Below are 20,260 nucleotides of genomic sequence, written 5' to 3'. Positions count from 1 at the left end.
CGCCCCCCGGCCTCGAACCCCCCCCGGGGCAGGGGGCGAGTGTCCCCCCGGTGGGGCTGGGACACACACACACACACACACAGCGCAGCCCCCGCCCTCGCACCGCCCCGCGCGGCCCCGTTACCGACCGGCGCCCGCGCGCGCCCCCGGCCCCTCGCCCCCCCCCCCACCCCGGGGGGACCAGGCGCGGCCGCGGCGGGAGGGGGCGCGCGGGCGTGCGCGAGCCGGCGGCGGCACGAGGAGGGCGGGGCGGGGGGCGGGGCGCGCGCGGGCGGGATTATTATGGGCTGTGGGCGCCGCCGCCGCCGCCGCCGCTGCCGCCGCGGAGCAAGATGGAGCTGTCTGCAGTAGGGGAGCGCGTCTTCGCCGCCGAGTCCATCATCAAGCGGCGCATCCGAAAGGTGAGGGCCGGGAACGTGGGGGGGTGGGGGAGCGGGCGGCCGCGGGGCTCTCCCGCTTCCCGGCCGCGGCCGCACCGCTGGCCGGCCCGCCGGGCCCCCCGCCTCACCCCCCCCCCCCCATCTCCCTTCTTCCTCTCCCCCGTGTGTTGCAGGGGCGCATCGAGTACCTGGTGAAATGGAAGGGCTGGGCCATCAAGTGAGTGCATCCCTCCAAGGGGGGGGGGGGAGGGAGGGCTGCCGCCCGTCCGCCCTGCGGGGGCCGCCCACGGGGCTGCGGGGGTCGGGGGGACGGGACGGGGCGGGATGGGGCTGGGGGGCTCTGGGTGCTAACCCCTGCGCTTGTGTCGTGTGTGTGTGTCCCCTTTCCCGCCCCTTCGCCTCCTGCCCCTCGTCAGGTACAGCACCTGGGAGCCCGAGGAGAACATCCTGGACTCCCGCCTCATCGCCGCCTTCGAGCAGAAGTGAGTGCTCGTCCCCTGCCCCGGGCTGGGGGGGCTGCAGCAGGTTGGGCTGGGGCGGGTGAGCGGGAGTGGGCATCCAGCCTCCCTTCTGGTTTTGGTGGGCTTTTGGGTTTTTGTTTGTTTGTTTGTTTTTGTTTTTGTTTTTTTTTTTAAACTCTCTGCTTCTGTTTCTCCTCTGAGAAAAGTTTTAACTTCTTGACGAATTTGACTCCCTAAAGGGAACGAGAGCGTGAGCTGTACGGGCCAAAGAAGAGAGGACCTAAGCCCAAAACTTTTCTCCTGAAGGTAACTCTTATTCAAATAACTTTGGCCTAGCCGGGTGTCTCTCAAACCTCACCGGTGTGTGTCCTTGGAAGGACTGGACTTTCAAGTGACTGGTGCCTGCTGCTGGGCTTTGGAAGCGCGGGGACAACCGGACAGGAAGGCGGGAGGGGGGCTGGGACGCAGAGGCGTGCGAGGGGAGAGCCTGCGTGCGTGCGACGGGTGCCCCAGCAGGATGGTCGGTACACGCGGATGTGCCTGGTGAGGCTGCAATCTCTTCTCCAATATCCTCTCCCTCTTTACGGCCTTCTGCTGCTGCAGTGGAGTGCGAGCCTGCCCTGCTCCCTCTTCCTTCAGCAGCGTATTCCATCCAGCCCCTGCCCTGCAGTTTTAGCAGCGTGCCGAGCAATGGGGCAGCTGTGGCCGGAGTCCCGCTGCCACTTGTGCTCCTCTGATCATGTTTCAGGATGTAGGTCCTCCATGGGAATTTCATGAAGGGTTCATGTTTTAGCTGTAAAGTGGAGTCTTGTTTAGCTTTTTTTTTTTTTTTTTTTTGGAGGGAGGAGGAGTGTTTCAGCTGAAGAGCTGAAGTTTCCAGTTCCCCTCTGATAAAACCACCATCTCTGCATTAAAGTATTGTCGTAGTATCTCTGCTCGCTTGCAGTGAGGAAGGTAGATGTGGGAACCTGTTCTTCTTCCCCACATTTCTACTTTCTTTTTTTAATTAAGAAATGTGGTAGCTGGATGACCACTATGGGAGCTCTGCGGAATTACTAGTCTACAGAGAAAACTCCTCCTTGTTTTGCTCCCCTTTTCCCCCTCCTTCCACTCAAACTATCTCAATTTCAGACTTCAAATGAACGTAAGAACGCAACGCACCTTTGTACGATTAAGACAGATGAGTGAGTTCACAGCATCCCTGGGTTTGATTCAGTATGGAGCCCTGGAACAGCCAGGGTGGACCCTGTGGCAAAGCATCACTATCACTAAGTCATCCTGTGGCTTTGGGCAAGTCATTTAGCCTTTGTGCATGTTTCCCCATCTGTGAAACAGGTTAATACTTTCCTTTGCCTGACAGCGGTAGGAGCTTTACTCAAGTCAGCGCAGCACTTTTAACTGTGTGAGCACCAGAAGGAGCAGTGAGGGATCAGGTGTCCCTTCTCCTCTGCTCTAAGAGGACATAGCAAAGCACATGGAAGAAATGTGGGAACAGGGGTGTTCGGATGCTCCAAGTAAAACCCAGGGGACTGTGGTAATCCTCAGAAAGTCCTGCTGATGGAACTGTCGTTCTCCTCCTTGCCTCTTCTGCTAACAGTTTTCTGTGTCTGCAGACAGAATTACAATCATAACTGATATGTACAACCTCTTACTCTTTGTTCAGGGAAACTAGATTAGTTGGTTTTTTCTCTTTCTGGCAGTCAAGCATTAAATGAAACCCTTGTGTTTAGGTTTCCAACAATGCAGAGGAGCACTTAAAGGGAAACCACCGGCCTAAAATAGTTCTCTGCTTGAGTTAAAAAATACTGGTTTTTCTAACACCTGACATTGTTTAGAGTGTTAGAGAAATGTTTATACTGTGCTTTTAACATTCCTGGATGTAATCAGTTTCTTTTCTTTTTGATTCTGAAGGTGATACATCAAAATACACTGCCAATTTTTCACTCATTTAAAAAAAACAAACCAACCCCCATACTCAAAAGTAAAACCTGCTAATTCCTTCTCATCTCCCCTTGCCCTTTAAAACCCCCATAAACTTGGAACCTGAATTATTCAACAACATCCTTTGAATCAAATCCCTGACATGTTTCTGTGGCACATCATCCTTTTGCCAGCTTCTCAAGTGCAACCGAGAACCTGGAGGTTTTGCACAGTTTGCTTGGGACCCTGTAGAAAATGGATCACAATAGGGAGTGAGAGGAGCTCTCCTGAAGGCTGCTGCCATGCTGTGGGAGAGGCTGGCAGGGCAGAGTGCTGCCACTTCCCCTTGGTTTGCATCTCTGGGAAATGGAGCTGGTGAAACTGTTAGTGCTCTGACTTGATGTTTTTGTGTGACTTCGGATCCTACCCTAAAAATAACACTCCAGGCCAGGCAGCAAGAAGTAACCCTATCTCAGCTAGCCCTATCTAAACTTGTTTGAGCTCTGCTCAGGCAAACTGCTAGCAAAGCAACTGCAGCTTGAGACACCACTGAGGCCAGCGTGGTAGTTGGCGTCATATGCATCGATATGGTCAATTCCTCTGACCCGCTGAAGATGCGGGTTTGGGCTCTGCTAGCCCTGCAACACTGGTGCTGCTGCAGGAGGAGTGGGATTCAGTTCTGCCTTGCGCATCACTAATGATGTTTTCAGTTCTTTCAGCTGGAGAATCTCTCGCCAGTGAGAATTTCGGAAGCAGGGCAAGAAATTTGATGCTTGCATCCCAGAGGGAGTCTTTGGAGTTAGCAGTTAGAACAATGTTCTTTTTTATCTGCTAGCTGAACAGATTAGGCCTGGATGCAATGATGCTTAAGCAGGAGTCTGGCCTAGGACTGCTTTGGTAGACTAGTCTGCCCTTGACTTGGTGGCTTCCTAGGATTTTTCAAGTGTATCAGTGCTTAAACTTGGGCTTCTGAGTCTCCAGTAAGGTATTGAAACGAGTGTCCTGCTACACTCCTCAGTCCTCTGGCTTGTGTGGGTGTTTCAGGTTGCAGTTTGGGCTAGGTTTCTTCTGGGATTAATTCTCAAAAGCTGCAGATAGGCACTTGGGAGGATTTGCAGAAGGCATTCCAGCAGGTTAGTGGCCCACGTCTTTGGAAAAGCTTTGAAAGCTGCATTTTCAGCCACCTGCTGCCTTTGTAAGCCAGGCAGAGCTGAGGGCTGTCTAGCACTTGCCCTTTCGATCAGACTGCAAAGAGAAATTAGAGTCCAGGCTTTGTAATATCGCTACCAGGATGGCTGGTGTTGAAAGTGACCCCTGCAAACTTCAACTGCAAAGTTTTGGGCAGGAAATGGGTCTTTATCCTCTGCATACTAGGGGCAAACTTTCCCACAGCTGAGCTCAAGCTTGGCGGGAGGTTGTATTTCTTGGGAAGCTGCTGGTATGCTGCAAGCATTGTGCGAAGTGTACGGGAAGTGGAGTCCTCCTTGCTCTGAAATGGGCAGCGCTGTATGTCAGGCTCTTACCTTACTACTTAGGTGTCCAGCTGAAGTCATCCTTGAGGACAGGCCCTTCAGCTGGAGGTCAGAATGGAAGCTGGTGTGAGGTTAGAGAGAGACACAGCACATGCTATAGTAATCTTCCTCTTGCCCCCCCACTCAGTTTGCTCTTTTTATTTTGCTGTTCCCTCGGCACTCTGCTGAGAGGAATGCAAAACTTGCCAGCTAATCTAATAAAGTCTTGCAAGTGCTATTAAGATACAGAGCCCGATCTGCAGGCTCAGTGGGTGGCTAGCAAAGCCCCCTAGTTGGGGTGGCTGTAAATACTAAGGTGAAAAGGCTGGAGAAGGTTAATGGGAAGGAAAGAAGTAAGGGAGAGCCTTAGTGGGAGAGGGGGGGAAGAAGGGGCCAAGCAGCGTGATGTTCTGCTGCTTTGCCCTTCCTTGAACTCTAAAGTTGGAGTTGGGTTTCTTTTGATCTCCTCCCTGTTCGTAAATTATCCCCCAGCGGTTTGAAAACAGACTGTTCCCCTTTGTAGCATTTTGTTCCCCGTCCAGTAGGGAAACCGTAGTTTATGGCAGTGTTGCTTGGGAGAACGGTGCTATGAACTAGCTTGCTGTTGCCTTGTCACTTAGAAGACTGCAGAAGAAAGAGGGTGATAAAAAGGCAGAATGGCAGCCAAAAGGGGAAAAGAAGAGCTCTCGCGAATGCTCTTTGGAGCATGGACTGTGGGAATGCAGGTGGAGAATAAAAAACAAAGCAGAACCAGTAATTTATGAGAATAGCACTACTATGGTGCAGCAGCACTACTGTGGTGCAGCAGCACTACTGAAAATGCCTTGATTTTGAAATAATTAACTAGAAACCCATTGCTTTACAAAGTCTTTTTTTGGTTTTTTTTTTGTTTTTCTTCTAAATTGCAGAGGGCTTGATACAAATCAGGTAAGAGAGGCTTTTCTAGGCACGTGTCCATGTACGTGCTTGTGTGCCTCAGTGAGTTAAGGGAATGAATGAACAAATATGCTTGCTGGGCCTCAAGGGACATTTATTCAGAAATAGTAGGGAACAGGGGAGATAAACTAGTTCCCAGGGGCAATGAGGGAGAGCTGTAGAAGCTAAATAAAGGTGATACATATCCCAAAAGGGAAGGTGGGGGGAGGGAAGCAATCCTAGCAATTGCCTTGCTCTCGTGACAGAGCACTGCAGCAAGCCTCCAGAAGCTGCATCCTGATGTAGGCTGAGCTGTAAGCAGAGTGAATTACTTCGTATACATGCTGAGTACTGCTTCAGCAGTGAGAAAGTCCTGCAGGTGAAAACAGCAAAACCCAGAGAGGTGGTTTCTATTTGGGAAACTTCTGAGTTAAGCAGCAAACTGTGGTGACACAGCTGAAAGGATTAAATGGGTTTGTTTTTCAAAGACCTCATGCTCATATGGCTCGCGAGTGTGGTCAATTAATGGATCTGTAGCAGGGAGAAGTGCGTTTCCAGCAGATAAAACTGGATGCTGAGTCTTTTCCTAACCAGAGGTAGCAGGTTACTTAATGTCAAGTTGGAAGCATGAGAAGAGAGCCCAGAAAATATGCCGTTCTCTGCAGGGAAGAGTCTTGAGTTCATACAGTTGATGCCTGAATAAACCTGATCCTGTGGTAGGAATACTGAGCTTTGCAAGTAAGAGGGCTCTGGGGGCTGGTGTTAGATAAAGCATCTGATACTATTTTTCTTGAAACCTTACCTGGAAAAAGAAGCTCAAGGTAAGCTGAATATTTGCATATGGCTCTTTGGAACTGGTCACTGGGGACAACAGTGTGGCACCTGGGGGAGGGACTGTCGGGTCACAGCTTACCCTCTTAATAATCTCGACAAAGAAATTGATGGTGCATGTAGTCTACCTGGAGACTACTGAAACTGGAATTTATTAAATGCAGAGAGCTGAAAAATTACTTAGAAACAGCTTCAGCTTTGGTGAAGTACCCTGGAAATAACTGGAAATGTAGGCACATAACAAGTAAAGGAGGCCTGGTGGTTCTGGCACACTGGAACAGTCCTAGACATGGACCAGGGCTCTGTGCTAGCACAAAACCAAGATGGGAGTCTGTAAAAATGGGACAGGAGCTGATTAATGTGCTCAGGCTGAGAAAGTAAAATCAGCAGGACTATGGAAGTGGCGACCAGGTGGTGACTGTCCCAGCACTATTGCTTTTCATTTAACATAATTGATGGGAAGCTTCATTAAGGAATTTTGGGGTGTATAAGACTGCTGTGGGTGTTTTTGACTGCTTCCCCCAGACATAGGGGAGATGTGGGGGAGGCCTGCTTCCTCATCTGGGTGATGATAGAAGGCAATGCTGTGGGCAGGCGGCAATTAGACTTTGCTCTGAACAGAGGGGGCAGAGCTTGTTGCTCTAAGGCATGATTATAGGGTAGGGAATTAATCTAGAAGACATGCAATGTTGGCAGCAGTAGCGGGGCCCTGAAGGATGCCTGTGTCTATCTGCTGAAGCTGTGGATCAAGGAATTTTACCAGCTCATCTGTCCATACCCTCTGCCCAGCTTCCCTGTCCTGCTGTTTGGAAGGGGACGTTGTGTTGCACTTTGCTCTTGGCCGAGCAGTGGTAAATTAGCAAGAAGCCCAAAGAACAAAAGCAGCAGTGCTGGAAAGACTGGCTGTGATGGTGATGCAGTGGGGGAAAGGAAGAATAAAGTTGTTAATCCAGACTGTGCTGGTGTGTAATGTCAGAAAGTGAACTGTAGCTTGTGTTGTGGTCTGCCATCTGCTTCAGAGGGACCTGTGAAGACAGAGCAAGCGCAGTCCTAGATGTGCATCTGTCTATGCCTGTGACTTCTTGATGGGATCTCTTGTGGGGTCTCTTAAGTTGTGGATCATTGGGATGGGAGGAGAGCTGATGCATGGTGCTGGGAGTTCATCTGGTGCTGCTGCGTGCTCCAGCCTGTAGGATGCCTGGGACAGGAACTGTGCCTAGCTATTCATTTTCTGAACAGTTTGGGCATGGAGTAATGTGTGGGGCTGAGCAGAGAGAAACTAGGTGGACACTGGTATGCTTCCTGCTACAGCGTGGTGTGTTTGGGCTTGGAGCGTTTCCCTCTGGCTAGGTGAAACAGTCCTGTATGGTCCAGGGTGGATACGGAGTATCTGTGCCTGCCTTGGCAGTCATGTTACTCATCCCTGTCTCTTTGTCAGTTGGCTAATACAAAGTCTAGAGTCCCTGGTTCCAATGAGCCTCTAGTCTGCGTTTTCACATACCCGGGGGGGGGGGGGGGGGGGGGGGGGGGGTGTGTGGAAGGAGAGGCCTCATCTTTGCAGCCCTTTTAAAGCCGGGATGCAAGTAGTTACTGCAGGACATGATCCTCCAGCATTAGCCAGGGAGAAACAAAATGTCTTCGTGTTTCTGTTCTCTGCTCATTCAGGATCTTCTGCAGTTCCCATGGGGATCTTGGTGGGAGAAGAGGGGCACTGGGTGACAGCAGAGTTGTGGGCGTGTAGGGCCAAGGCTTTGAGTTTATTGTGCAAGAGCTGGCCGGGGCCCCTCGTTTAGGTCTGTTAGATCCCTGCCTTTGCAGGCGCATTTTTTTCCCCAAGCGTTTCTCTGGTAGGAGGCACAGCCTGCAGGGTGACAAAAGGGATGGTGTTGGAGTGCTTAAGCTCTGAGCTGGCAAGGAGCCATCCCGGTCTTGGCGTGTGCTAAGGGGCAACAGGATGGAAAAGTTGGGGAGGCAAAGCAGCTGTCTTTTAGCACTGCAGTTCTTTTAGTGCCCACGAGGTGGGGAAAGCTGCTCACTAGATGGGCGATCAGGGGGGTTTGCTTGTACCCTCCGGGCCTGGGAGACTTCTGCCTGTGACCACCACTGAGAGGGAATAAGGAAGGGGTTTTGTTTGGACAAGGAGCCAGGGGGCGTGTGGGAGGCTGAGCTTCACAAGGGTGATGTAAGAACATGCTTTGAGTTTCCATGCCCACAGGGTCTTCAGGTCATACTGCCTCAGCTTACTAAGGAAACTTGTTCCTGCTGCCAGAAAATGTTCTTGTCTCTGTTGCATGAACCAGGGCAGTTTTTGGAACTATCTCCAAGCACCAGAAGAGTTTAACAGTCTTATTCCCCTGCCTTGGCTCTCTGGGAAGGCTGGCACCAAGCAGTTGAACCTGCTTTGTTTCATTTGTACGTTTCAAACAAGTGTGATGTTCAAAAGGACAAGGTAGTCTCTTCTTTGGAGATGCAGTTAGACTTGAGTTCCAGCTGGCCTGCTCTCTGCCTTTAAGCACAAGACCTTGTTCCCACAGCAGAGTAAGGATAGCTTGGTTGTGGACTCTAGTTAAAGCTAAGCTTTGGGTCTTTGACTTTCTTGTGCTTAACTGGAACAGCTCTGTCACACCACCCCCACCCATCTCCATCTGTGTTCCTCAAGACCCTCTTCTACCATGCTTTCCAGAGCAGATGAGTCTGGCTGTGGGAAGGGAAGAGCAAACTGGATGCATTACTCTTCCTTTCCCCCTCCTCTCCTGCTGATTTCATAGAGAACCAGTTACAGCCCCCTGTCTTGGGACTAGTACATAATTTTGGGTGCTAACTCAACGCTAACAGCCCCAAAGCCCAGGACTTGGTGGTTCCGCTGACGGTGAAGGGTTGTGCACGTGGGCTGGTGATGACTGAGAGGGGGCCTTGGAAACCGTGAACTGTGACCCTGGAATGTGGCTAGAGGGTGGCAGTTTCCTCCTAGGAACAGCACCTATCAACAGGGGCACAGCCTAGGCTGTAACTAGCTGCCCAGTAAGGATTTAGGCTGTGTCCCGTGCCTGTGTGGCAGCTGTGCCATAGCTATCAATAGTCCATAGGTGTGTATGTGTGCTTGTCACTAACATGGGTACAAATGTGAGGTGTCATTGCTGTTAAGCACTTGTCCTGAGGCGAGCAATGCCCACCTTGAGGTTTGGCTGCACCTGGGCTACCTCTCTGACCCTGTTTTTTTTTTTCTCTCTCCCCACCACCGCAGGCTCGGGCCCAGGCCGAGGCCCTCCACATTGGGGATGTACACTTTTCTGTCAAGCCTGGTTCCAGCACCTCCTCTCCCAAGCTCCACTCCAGCGCCGCGGTGCACCGGCTCAAGAAAGACATCCGGCGCTGCCACCGCATGTCCCGGCGCCCCTTGCCCCGTCCAGACCCCCAGAACGGCGGGAGCGTGGGTGGCGGGGCTGGCATCCGTCCTCCCGTCTCGCCCTTCTCGGAGACCGTCCGCATCATCAACCGCAAGGTGAAACCCCGCGAGCCCAAGCGCAGCCGCATCATCCTCAACCTCAAGGTGATTGACAAAGGTGGGAAGCCAGCCAACGGGGCTGGGGGCCTGGCTCGGCCAAAGATCCCCTCCCGGAACCGCGTCATCGGCAAGAGCAAAAAGTTCAGCGAGAGCGTCCTCCGCACCCAGATCCGCCACATGAAGTTCGGCGCCTTTTCGCTCTACAACAAGCCGTCCACTGCGCCGGCCCCCTCTCTGGAGAGCAAAGGGGAGGCTGAAGGCTCCCAGGCCACCTCCTGTGGGCTCATTATGGGCTCTACCCCCTATGATGCCCCCAGCTCCAGCTCCTCCGGCTGCCCATCGCCCGCCCCTCACTCCTCCTCCGACCCAGATGATTCCCCTCCGAAGCTGCTCCCTGAGACCCTCAGCCCAGCCATACCCGACTGGCGCGAGTCAGAGGTCCTTGACCTGTCGATCCCACCTGAGTCGGCTGCCACCAGCAAGTGTTCTCCCACGGGAGGGTGCAGTGGGGGGCAGACGCCCTCCTTGTCCCTTTCCTCTTCTGACCCGGAGCAGGAGGCTGGCGACTGGCGTCCCGAGATGTCCCCTTGCTCTAATGTGGTGGTCACGGATGTCACCAGCAACCTCCTCACTGTCACCATCAAGGAGTTCTGCAACGCAGAGGATTTTGAGAAGGTGGCGGCAGGCGGCGGCAGCGGAGGAGGCAGCAGCAAGTGAGCAGCCAGGTCCTCCCTGCTCCAGGGGAGTGGGGGGAGCTCTACCTGCAAGAAGTTGTGGTGCGAATGGCTGTCCTTAGTTCTCTCCTTCTCCCCTTGGCTGTCCCTCTGCCCTCACTGGCACCCTTCCTGCTCCTTTCTTCCTGCCTGCTTCCTCTTGCCTGGAGGCTGGAGTGTCAGTGGGAGGGAGCAGGGGCACCCACCATTCCGGGTGTCGCTGTTGCTGGGAGGAGGCAGGGAGGGTCATGGTGGGGCTGGGGCTTGGTTATTTGTCCTTGAATGTGGTGTTGTCCAACGGGTGGTGGAGCCTTTGGGGATGAGGGTGAGCGTGTGTCTGTGTGCCTGTGGGGGTGGTGGGGAAGGTGCTCTTCCCCCTCCTTCCACTTCCATCTGTGACAAAAACTGAAGAGAAGCTCCAGACCCTCGAGGGGAGGATGTATGAGGATTGGAGCCCTCGCCCACTCCCCCCTGAGCCTTGTCCCACAATGTGCATGCAGTCTCTTCCGTTCCTGTGTTTCCCCCTTGGCATGACCCCAGTCCTGCCATCATTCCCATTATTTGCCTGTGACCTGGGTCTGCACTGTCTTCGTGGCAGTGGCTGATCCAGATACCTCCAGAGCAAACAGGAGGGGGGCAGGTCAAGTGTCATGCCTGGAAGGTGCTTGAGACAAAGCTGGGGTGGTGGGGCTGCCCCATGCAGCATGCCCCCCCATATTGGCTTCCCATTTCCTTTGACTATTGGTGCTACCTTGGCAGTTGTATGGGTGCTTTCAGGTGGCCTGGTCCCTCCTTCTCTCCTGCATCTTCCAACTGTCTCAGCTTTGCTGGGGGAAGGGAAGACAAGGGGAGTCTGCCTCTGGCCCAGATCTTCCTCCTGGTGTTCATCACTTGCACTTGCTATGGGGAGAGGGCATGAAATGCCCTTCCCTGGCCTTTCCGTGGTGGAAGTGGGAGTGGGCTGTGCATCCATCCTTCAGTTTGGGGGAAGATACACCAACAGCTTGAGGCTGGTCTCCTGCCTCACACATAGGCTTCCCCCAGCTCTTTGTTTCCTCTTGCTCCCTGGGAAGGAGTGAGAGATGGAAGGGTGGTTGCTAAGGTGGGTCAGTTTGCTCTTCCTGCTTCCTTTCATCTCCTGCTCTCCCTTCCCTGTGGTGGATGGCCTGGAAGGGGTTCACCTCTGTCTTCTCAGCATCTGAAACAGCCCTTACAACTGTCAACCAAAGGTGCTAATACGAAATAGCTCTCTTGCATCGTTTGCATGTGTGCTGGATCTCTTCCCCCAGAGCTCCTTTGAGCTGATCTACAAATTCCTTCTCTTCCCCCCTAGCAAATAGGAGGGGGCAAGACTACAGCTTGCCCTTCTTTGCCCACAGCTTCCTCTTTGCCTCACCACCCTTGTTCACATCCAGAATAAGCTCTCTCTTTCTCCTGCCATTTCTGGCTTGCTCCATTTCTACCTGAGTCCTAAGCTTCACAGTGAGATGCCATTCCTGTGCTCTCCCTTCTCCCCCTACTTGCACAGGGCTCAGCCTGTAGGGGCAAGTTAAAGAGGTGCTGATCAGTCAGTGGGAGAGCCTCACCCTCTCAACCCTGTCCCACATATTTGGGATGGGGCAGAGGAGTGTCACTTCTATGTATTTGCTGCAGAGGTGAAAAGGGTGGAAAAAAATACCCCCATGCCAGGGCTCACCTGCTTACAAACCTGACCTGGGTGGGTGAACGTGAGTGGAATCAACCCCTCTGGTGCTTCCACGCAAGGATGCTCGAGAGCTGCCAGCTCCAAGGAGTGCTCTTGTGTGGAGTAGTGATTTTGTGGTCATGGTGGTCTGAGGGTAGAAGGGAGGCAGTCTGTGGGAGAGAGGTAATATTTTTCTGCCCAAGGGATGTTGTTGGGGCGGCAGAGGGATAGACCAGCTTCTGACCTTAATTAGGGCTTCTGTGCCCAGAGCTTGTCTTTTCCCTGCCTCCAGTGCCTGGGTCGGTGTAATAAAATCTTTGCTGCCCTCTCCACAAGCCTTGCCTCGCAGCGGGTGGAATTCAAAGCCATGGGGCATGGTGAATTCACACCAGCTGCTGCTCGGTGTCTGTGCAGAGAGTCTGAGGGGGATTCCAGGTGCTGTTAGCACCACCCTTTCCACACCTCTTTCTGTTTCTTTCCTTGATTAAAGAGCTTAGTGGACTCTTTGGGGATGCAGCTGCATTTGCAGCTGAAGCTAGGGGTAGGGAGAAAGACTTCCCCATTCCATTCACCAAGCTAAGGCTTCCTATAACTTGTTGGACTTGTGTGCGTGTCTGTATTAATACCTGCCTGTATTTTTCGTGTCTCTACTTTTGCATCTTTCCTGTGCCTGGCACACCCAGGGATCCCTTATTTTAGCATAGCCTATCCATTTGACTGCAGCTTCAAAGATGAGCAGTTTGTAGGCATAGGGAGAAAGCTCGCTCTTAAGGAAACAGCGAGGAGATTCCTCTCTTTATTTTCACCCCCATCTCAACAAGAACTATTCTGCAGCTGTGAGATAAGAGGAGCTTCCTTGTGGGGTGGATACAAACTGGCCAGTCACTTTAGGTTGTTGAGTTACTGTTTGGCGTGTATGTGGTGATGTGTTTTGTTTTGTGGTATTGAGGTTCTGGAAAAAAAAAATAGAAGCGTTTAAGTGGGAGATAAAAGGGAACTTTAATAGGAAATTCTTGATGTGTTTTGGCCAAGGTGTGTGTTTGCTTGGCAGAATTCTTTTCCCCAGTGTCTCTTGTATGGTGTTCTTTGGGGGCAGGGGACAGGAATTGTTTAATTGAAGGGGTTTTGCCTTTCTCCAGAGTGACAAGGGAGGGAACTGTCTGTGAAGAGCAAAACAGTGGGTCATTGTAGGGATACTCCATGAGGACCTTCTTCCTGTGGTGAGGAGATGAGGGGACTTCTTGTGTCAAAGGAACTTGTGCAGGACCTCCTCTTTGTGGAGGAGGAAAGGAGTATGATCCGGCTTGCAGACACAGCTCGACTGCTTGTGTGACGTATCCCTCCTTGGGTGGGTCACCAGGTGGGAACTAAACCCTGAACTTCTGGATCCGAAATGAGGATCCTGTGCTGTTCTGAGTTACATATTTGTTAACTTAAACACAGCAGCAGCCTCAAGTTCCCACAGGTGGACAAGCCACTTGAGGCTGACTAACCTACCTTTGTATTCATGTGGGTTACACTCCTCCTTCTGAATTTTTGCCCTTACTCCTTAATGGAGCTGGGAAAGCAGATGCATCTATGCCCTTCAGAAAGGGCATGGGATTGAGGGAGGAGTTTATTTGAAAGTATCCCTTTCCCTTCCCCATAACCCTTAGAAAAAAACAAAACACAAAACAAAACAGGGAAATATTCTCTGTGTCTGTGCCATGTTTGTTCTCGTCGTCGTGTTTTTAGAGGAGATTTTATGATGGAGTGGAAAAAGTGAAATGATTAGTTTTGCATAAAAAAAATAAAAGCTTAAAAAAAATTTCTACAGGGAGAGAGCGAGAGAGAGAGAGAGAGTTTAAAAATTAATAATAAATGCAGTGATTGCACAAACTAGTGGTATTAGATGGTCCTTAGAGAAAAGAGTATTTTGTAGTATCGAAGCGTGTGTGTCTGGGATGGTGTTTGGCTTGCTTGAACTGGAGGGAAAGGCATTCTGGGACTAATCAGCCATCTCTGAGCTGAAAAGGCAAGTTGTATGTTGGAGGAACCCCGTCTACAAACCCTTCCCGTCCTTGCCTCCCAAGCGTTGGAGTGAGTTCCCGTCCCTCCCATACCTCTCCTGTGAGCTAAGGTGGAGTCTCCAAGTGGTTTTCCGGCCGAGCGGCCCTCAGAAATGGCCAGTCATGTTCTGCCAGAATGTGGATCGGGCCACTAACATGGAAACAGTTGACTTAATTTGCATGCACAGCAAGCTGCTAAAATTTGGGGTTGGCATGTACCTTTCCTGCCAAGTCACCGTCTCTTCTCTTTTCCTTTCCCTATATCCAAGCAGGATTAAACACAGTGGGCTTATCTTCCGGGAAGCAGATATGCCTCCCCTCCGTAGGGTCTCTTAGCTTCTTCCAGCGTCAGGTACGGAGTGGCATTTTTCCATATAGGATTCACCCCATCAGGACAGAGAACCAAGTCTCATCTGTATGTAGTCCAGCATCCCATCTCTCACAGTAGCTGGGTCTTCAGGGGCAGATGAGAGAGCTGCCTTGTGTGCTCTGAAGGTGTTTCTGAGTGAAGTACACCCTCTTCTTGAGGCCAGCAAATGCTGGAGGTTTTGGAGGTGGAGAGAGGAGAGGAACACTCTGACAGGACTATGCTGGAGTAGGGCTCCCATCTTCTGCTCCAGCTTCCTGGGGGGTGGCAGGGAAGAGTAGCCTGAATGTTTCTTCAACGCAAGGAGGCGGTTATTGCGTGCTGGCTTCCCCATCCAAGATGTCTCTGCTGGGCCTTCATCTGGTGTGTGGGAGTGACTGCAGGGAAGAGGGAAGCCACCAGATGTTGGTGTCTAACAGAAGGTGGCAGGCAGGGAATGCTAGGACAGCTTCTATTCTCTGGACTTCTCTGGTGCCCTTGGCTTTGCAGTGGCAGGTGACGGCTGTCTCGATGCCTCTCATAGCTTGGGCTGCTCTTGGGAACTTCTCTCTCTGCCCGTTGAGCTCTGTCAGTGCTTCCCACAGCCTTCAGCTTGGAGTGGCAGCCTCCTGTCTCGTGCTCTCTTTTTCTTGCTGAGCAGAGCGGGGCTGGGGAGGCGTGAAGCTAATGAGATGCAGGCTCCTTTTGAGAGGGAAAACGGAGAAATAGAAAGTGGCGAGCAGGCCCAGCTGTGGTGAGCCACTACTTCATTTCTGTTTTCAAAAAGAGAAAGGGAGCATTTCTCCATGTCTCCCATTACTGAATTTCCCAGGGAGATTTTATGAAATAAACTAAACAAAAAATACTCAGTCCTGCTTTTTACCAAGTAGGAGCTGTCTCTGAGCTGAGTCTTCCTAGGGATTTCACTCCCATTCCCAGCCCCTCTTTGTAGGGGAGGTTTTGGCAGCTCCCACTGTTTGGAGATGATTACCTTCCTGGGGACCTCCTGACAGAAAGAGGTTACTGTGCTGAAGGATGGTGTCCCGAGTCCCCCACACTTCTGCCCACCCCAGGTTGTGGCATTAGTGGGGCTGCTCAGGTTCTTCTTCCCGGGGAGGTGTAACAAACCTGGAGTGCGTGTCTGGCTAAGTGCTTATTTACCCTCTCGCCTCCTTCCCCACCTTCCAACAAGACCTTTTCCTCCTTGCCTGGCGCATCCTTTTACTCCAATGTCGCTTGCTTTTGCTGCATTTTTCAATTGCCCAATAATCATGCAAGAGCTGGGATCTTATTTACTTTTTATATATAAATATATAAATATAAAAGAAACCCTCCCCTCTTTCCCCCTGTCTCACCTGCCACCCTGCACACAGCCTTCCCGATCTCTGCTCTGAAGGTGGTGTGCTCCAGAGGGTTGACTTGGGGCCAGGGATTTGGTGCCTCCTGGGTTCTGTTCCTTCTTGGTTTGCTGTGGCCTTTCTGCCAGCTGTGTCACTGCCCTGTGCCTTGGTCTCCCTCGTGTGAAGGGGGCAGTGGGTGGAGGGGACCATCCTGCTGAGGGTGCTGGCAGCCCGCCTCCCACGGCGTTTGCACAGAGCCGGAGGAGTGCCGAGTATTGCTTCAGAAATCCCCCTCTCCCTGCCCGTGCTTCCTTCCCTAGGCAACTCCAGCAAGTATCTTCATTTCATCGATGCTTTGGGGTTGAGCAAATTAGTGGCTTTATTTTCTTCTCTTCTATTTTTCAGGTCCTTCCCCAGAGCGCAATGTGTATGGTTTCTTTTTGGGGGTGTAGATGGGAGGAGATATTGGAGTCTTATCTCCAGCCTCACTTTTGCCCTTCTGTTCTCTGCTTCTCTCCCCTTTTGCTGTTGCCCTGTGTCAGACTGTGTCCAGTGGGGATTGCACCCTTGTCTGTGCAGCATCAACAGCCTTGGCACAAGCAACTTCACATGTGTTCTGTATGGTGCATCTGAAGTGCCCTGTGTTCCACATGCCTCACCTGTACTGATGTCACAGGGCCCTAAGTTCTTCCTTCTCCCTTTCTTTACATTTCTCCTTCCAGGAATGAAGGGAGGTGTAGTCAATTTGCCCTTCCCGTGGTGGTGGGCTGCCTCTGGTAGCTCTTCTGTTCACAGAATTGTCAGAATTGGAAGGGACCTCTAGAGATCATCCAGTCCAACTCCCCCACTAAAGCAGGATCCCTTAGAGCACATTCCACAGGGCTGCATCCCGGTGGGTTTGGAATATCTCCTGAGAAGGGGACTCCACAACCTCCCTGGGCAGCCTGTTCCAGGGCTCTGTCACCCTCACTGTAAAGAAGTTTTTCCTCATATTTAAATGGAACTTCCAATGTTCCAACTTGTGCCTGTTGCCCCTCATCCTGTCACTGGGAACTACTGAAAAGAGTCTGGCTCCATCCTCCTTGCACCAACCCTTTAGATACTTGTAGGCATTAATAAGCTCTCCCCTCAGCCTTCTGTTTTCCAGGCTAAAGAGTCCCAGCTCTCTCAGCCTTTCCTTGTGATAGGAGGGGTGCTCTAATCCCCCAACAATCTTTGCTGCCCTCCGCTGGACTCTCTCTAGTAGTTCTTTGTTCCTTCCAGCTTCTGCATGGTGGGAAACAAGATGTCTCCAGGACTGTTGGAAAGCGCAGTCCTTGGGCTGAAGGTGAGTGAGTGGGTGAGTGGTTCTATGCTTTTGAGCCCTCTCTCTCCAGGCACCCATCCCAGAGTGCCAGCAGAGATGGCACTGGAGATGGAGGAGTGGGGATGCCCTCTGTGCTCCTGAGCTGAGCAGAGCAGGGAAGTGGGTAGCGGGCAGCATGGTGCTGCAGCGTAGGGAAGTAGGAAGGTGACAGAAGAGCAGCAGGATGTGGTCAGGGTGATGACAGCTTCAGCAGTGGCTCAGAAAACACATCTAGTGGGAGGGAAGGGTCAAGGTCAGGACAAGCAGCTGAAGTGTTAATTCCTGTTGCAGAATTCTTGACTTCATTCCTTGTTCAGCTGAGCACTTAGAGCTTGCACTAAACTGCAGGGGCGCGGCAGGTGCATCAGAGCACTTTGTGGGGCTTTAGGGCCTCATAAGACTGGGAGAACCCTTCTGGGCAGAGCAGCAGGTAGGTGCTCTTTTGTTTGTAGGTTGCTCTTTAGCTGTCCTGGAGGGAGCCTGCTGCTTCTAGCCCCCCTGGCTGCAAAGGGGGACATAGTCTTTAGGTCAAGTTCTCAAATGGAACAAAAAACCAAAACTCATTATGGTTACTCTTTTTGTAGGAAAAAAAAAAATGGTTACGCCCATGTTGATGCTGTCCTCTCCTCCTTTTCTCCTCTCCCCTGCCATTAAGCCTTGTACACTCCTTAAGAATAGAGAACTCTCTATTTTGTGATATTTTCCCCCCTGTTTTATTTTTGGATAGAAAGTTGGGTGGTGGTGGAGGACAGGGGCCTGCCTCATCTGTTTCTTCCTTTCACCTTTCCCAGTGCCAAGCTTAGGCTCAAATCCTGCAGATTCCTGCAAATACTGAACTTTGAGCAGGCGAGTTATCCCACTGAGCTCTGTGGTACTTGGGTGCTTCAGATTCTGCCTGTGCTTGAGTTTTGGCAGCATCAGAGCCTTATCCTTTCTCTTAGAGAAGGTCAGACCTAACTCCTAGAGTGCTGATGGTTCTGGTGCAACCCATCTGTCTCTTTATTTCCCCTCACTTGGCGTACAGAGTGAAGGTGGTAATTTTTTTTAATTTAAAATAAACCTAAATATGTATCTTGTAATTTTTTTTATTTTGAAAAAAATGCATTTAAGGATTGTGCACGGATGAATTGTATATCTATATATTTTTTTTTGTCTTGCAATTTTCATTTTAAATATAGTGTTTGTTCAGTTTTGTTTTGTTTTTAATCCAGTTCCCAGCTGGCTAAACTCTGTCTAGAGCGGATGGGTGGGAGGCTTAGCCACTGGAAGGGTGATCGAATCACCCCTTCCCCTGGCGCTTCCCACAAGAAAATGGTTTGCTCCAGGTTGGGGGGTGGGGGTTGTGCTAATTACTCTTGTATTCTTGTACATTTTGTTCTTTCTGCTGCTCTTGAATATTGTATCAATGCCAGAAATGGGGAGTTAAAAATCTAAAAAAAAAAATAAAAAAATTAACCCCAATAAATTGTTACATTCCAAAGCTTGTTGTCTTCTCTTCCTTGGGGGGGGGCTGTGACCCGCTCTGCGTGTGAGCAACCTGTGGAGCTGGTAGTGGGGATACAGAAAAACCTGCCCTAAGCTGGCATCGATCAGCTCTGTGGTCAACATGCCTCAGTATTTTCTTACACACCATGGTTTGAGTCTTCAGACCTTTCTGGACCAAGAAACTCTGACAAAGGACAAGGGAGACCTCTTTAATGCTGAGGGAAGGGGGGCACTTTGGGAAGGCCAAACTGTAGCAAGCAGAACCTGAGCACCCTCCTCCAATGTGCTTTGCAAACCTCCCATGGGTCTCCTGCATCCTTTTCTTTTAAAAACGAAATTGGATCCATGGCTGAAAAATGCTTTAGGCTTTTCAGCTTTTCCCAACTCCAAAATGTGGGCCTAAGTGCACTTTGTGACATGCTAATCTAAGAAATAGAGTGGAAAATTCTCTTGATGTGTGTACTTAAAGCCCCACATCTGCTCCATTAGCCTCTCCCCTGTAGAAACTGTGTAAAAAGGCTACAGCAAAATTTCAGGTGGGAAAAGTGCTGTTGATGTGAGATGTGATGGGGAAGTGGATGGGGTTTGGGTGAAGAGGTGTTCTTTAGGCCGATACGGGAGAAGAGTGGGAAGTGGGCAATTCTGGGTGCTGGGAAAGGGCAGTGTCTGGGCACAGCTTTGGGCTGCCCCCATCGAGCTGGCTCCCAACAAAACACCCTCAGGGCTGCCCTTCTGCTCTGTGACCTGGGTCTCGACCAGAGAGAGAGAGAGAGTGGGCTGAGCTGGGTGTTCCTGGGTGTGAGTTGCTGCTTTGTTAGTGAAGGCTGCAGGTGCCTTAAAAAGCTTCTCCAGTGTTTGAAGTTCAGAAAATCACAGGAGAGCCCTTTCCAATGGTGACGTGTTTTGACTGGCCGGGTGCAGGGAACGCTGCCCACCAAAGCCAAGCGCTCTCCCTTGCTCCCTTTTGCTCAGAGGCTAGTAGGCTTTTGGCTGGATCTGAGTGCTGTAGATGAAGCCACCTCTGACCCACACTTTTGGAAGATGGAGGAAGGAGGCAGACACCAGCCTTGACTGGACACATCCAGCAAGGTCCTACATGAGTGTGCTGGTGCAGACAGACCCTGTAACTGGACAGAGGTGATGAAAGAAACATCTGAAGGCCTGTGAGACCAGAAAATGAAGGAAGACAGTATTTGCAGACTGCATGGAGTCTACAGATCCCCAAGTGAGATGGACTGAAGTTTCCTGATCTCTGGAGAAGGTGGAGCCAGGTTCATAGGGTGGCAGCTGCAGATGAGCCCTTTTGTCTCACTAAGGTGGCCCTGGGTGTGCCCCTGAGCTTGGTGATAGCTCTGGGGGAAAATCTGCCACTCCAGAGGCCCTGAGTTACTCCCCCCAGGGAAAAGCTTTTCCCCTTTCATCACCTCCAGCACCCTGCAGGCCTGAGCATCATGAATGGCCCAGAGCTGCCTTGTTCCCACAGGGAAGGTTGTATGGCGGGCAGTGTAACTGCCCAGCTCAGAGCACATAGTCTTCTTTCTCCTATGCCAGCAGCCCATCCCAAATGTCCCTCTCACCCAGGGGCTGCAGCAGAGGAGTCCCTTGGCCTGCTTTGCCCTGCCTGCAGCCATCCCTTAGGGGCAGCTGCCAGCCTGAGACAATGTTTGGGCATTAATTAGATGGAATAAAATCCCTTAATCGCTCACTCCCTGTCCCCCAGGCTGAATCCATGACCTCTTGTTAAAACCACCTTCTGTCACCAATTCTGTTCAAAAT

General features: G+C 51.5%; 1 protein-coding gene across 2 annotated transcripts; it reads left to right on the top strand.

Moving 5' to 3' along the window:
• Positions 1-278: 278 nt before the first annotated feature.
• CBX6 (chromobox 6) lies at positions 279-18,479 on the top strand. 2 transcript variants are annotated; one of them, XM_051608514.1, is made up of 5 exons: positions 279-401; positions 554-597; positions 797-862; positions 1,081-1,147; positions 9,263-18,479. In XM_051608514.1, the coding sequence occupies exons 1-5, from the start codon at positions 333-335 to the stop codon at positions 10,238-10,240; spliced, it is 1,224 nt and encodes a 407-aa protein (XP_051464474.1). In that variant the 5' UTR covers positions 279-332; the 3' UTR covers positions 10,241-18,479. The 2 variants fall into 2 exon arrangements, with proteins under 2 accessions (XP_051464474.1, XP_051464473.1); XM_051608513.1 differs by having other exon boundaries at positions 294-401; positions 9,317-18,479.
• The last annotated feature ends 1,781 nt before the right edge of the window (positions 18,480-20,260 follow it).

The sequence above is a fragment of the Apus apus genome, chromosome 1 (genome assembly GCF_020740795.1).
Source record: "Apus apus isolate bApuApu2 chromosome 1, bApuApu2.pri.cur, whole genome shotgun sequence".
Classification (NCBI taxonomy): domain Eukaryota; kingdom Metazoa; phylum Chordata; class Aves; order Apodiformes; family Apodidae; genus Apus; species Apus apus.
Note: the sequence above shows the minus strand (reverse complement) of the source record. Positions and strands in the feature narration are given on the sequence as shown.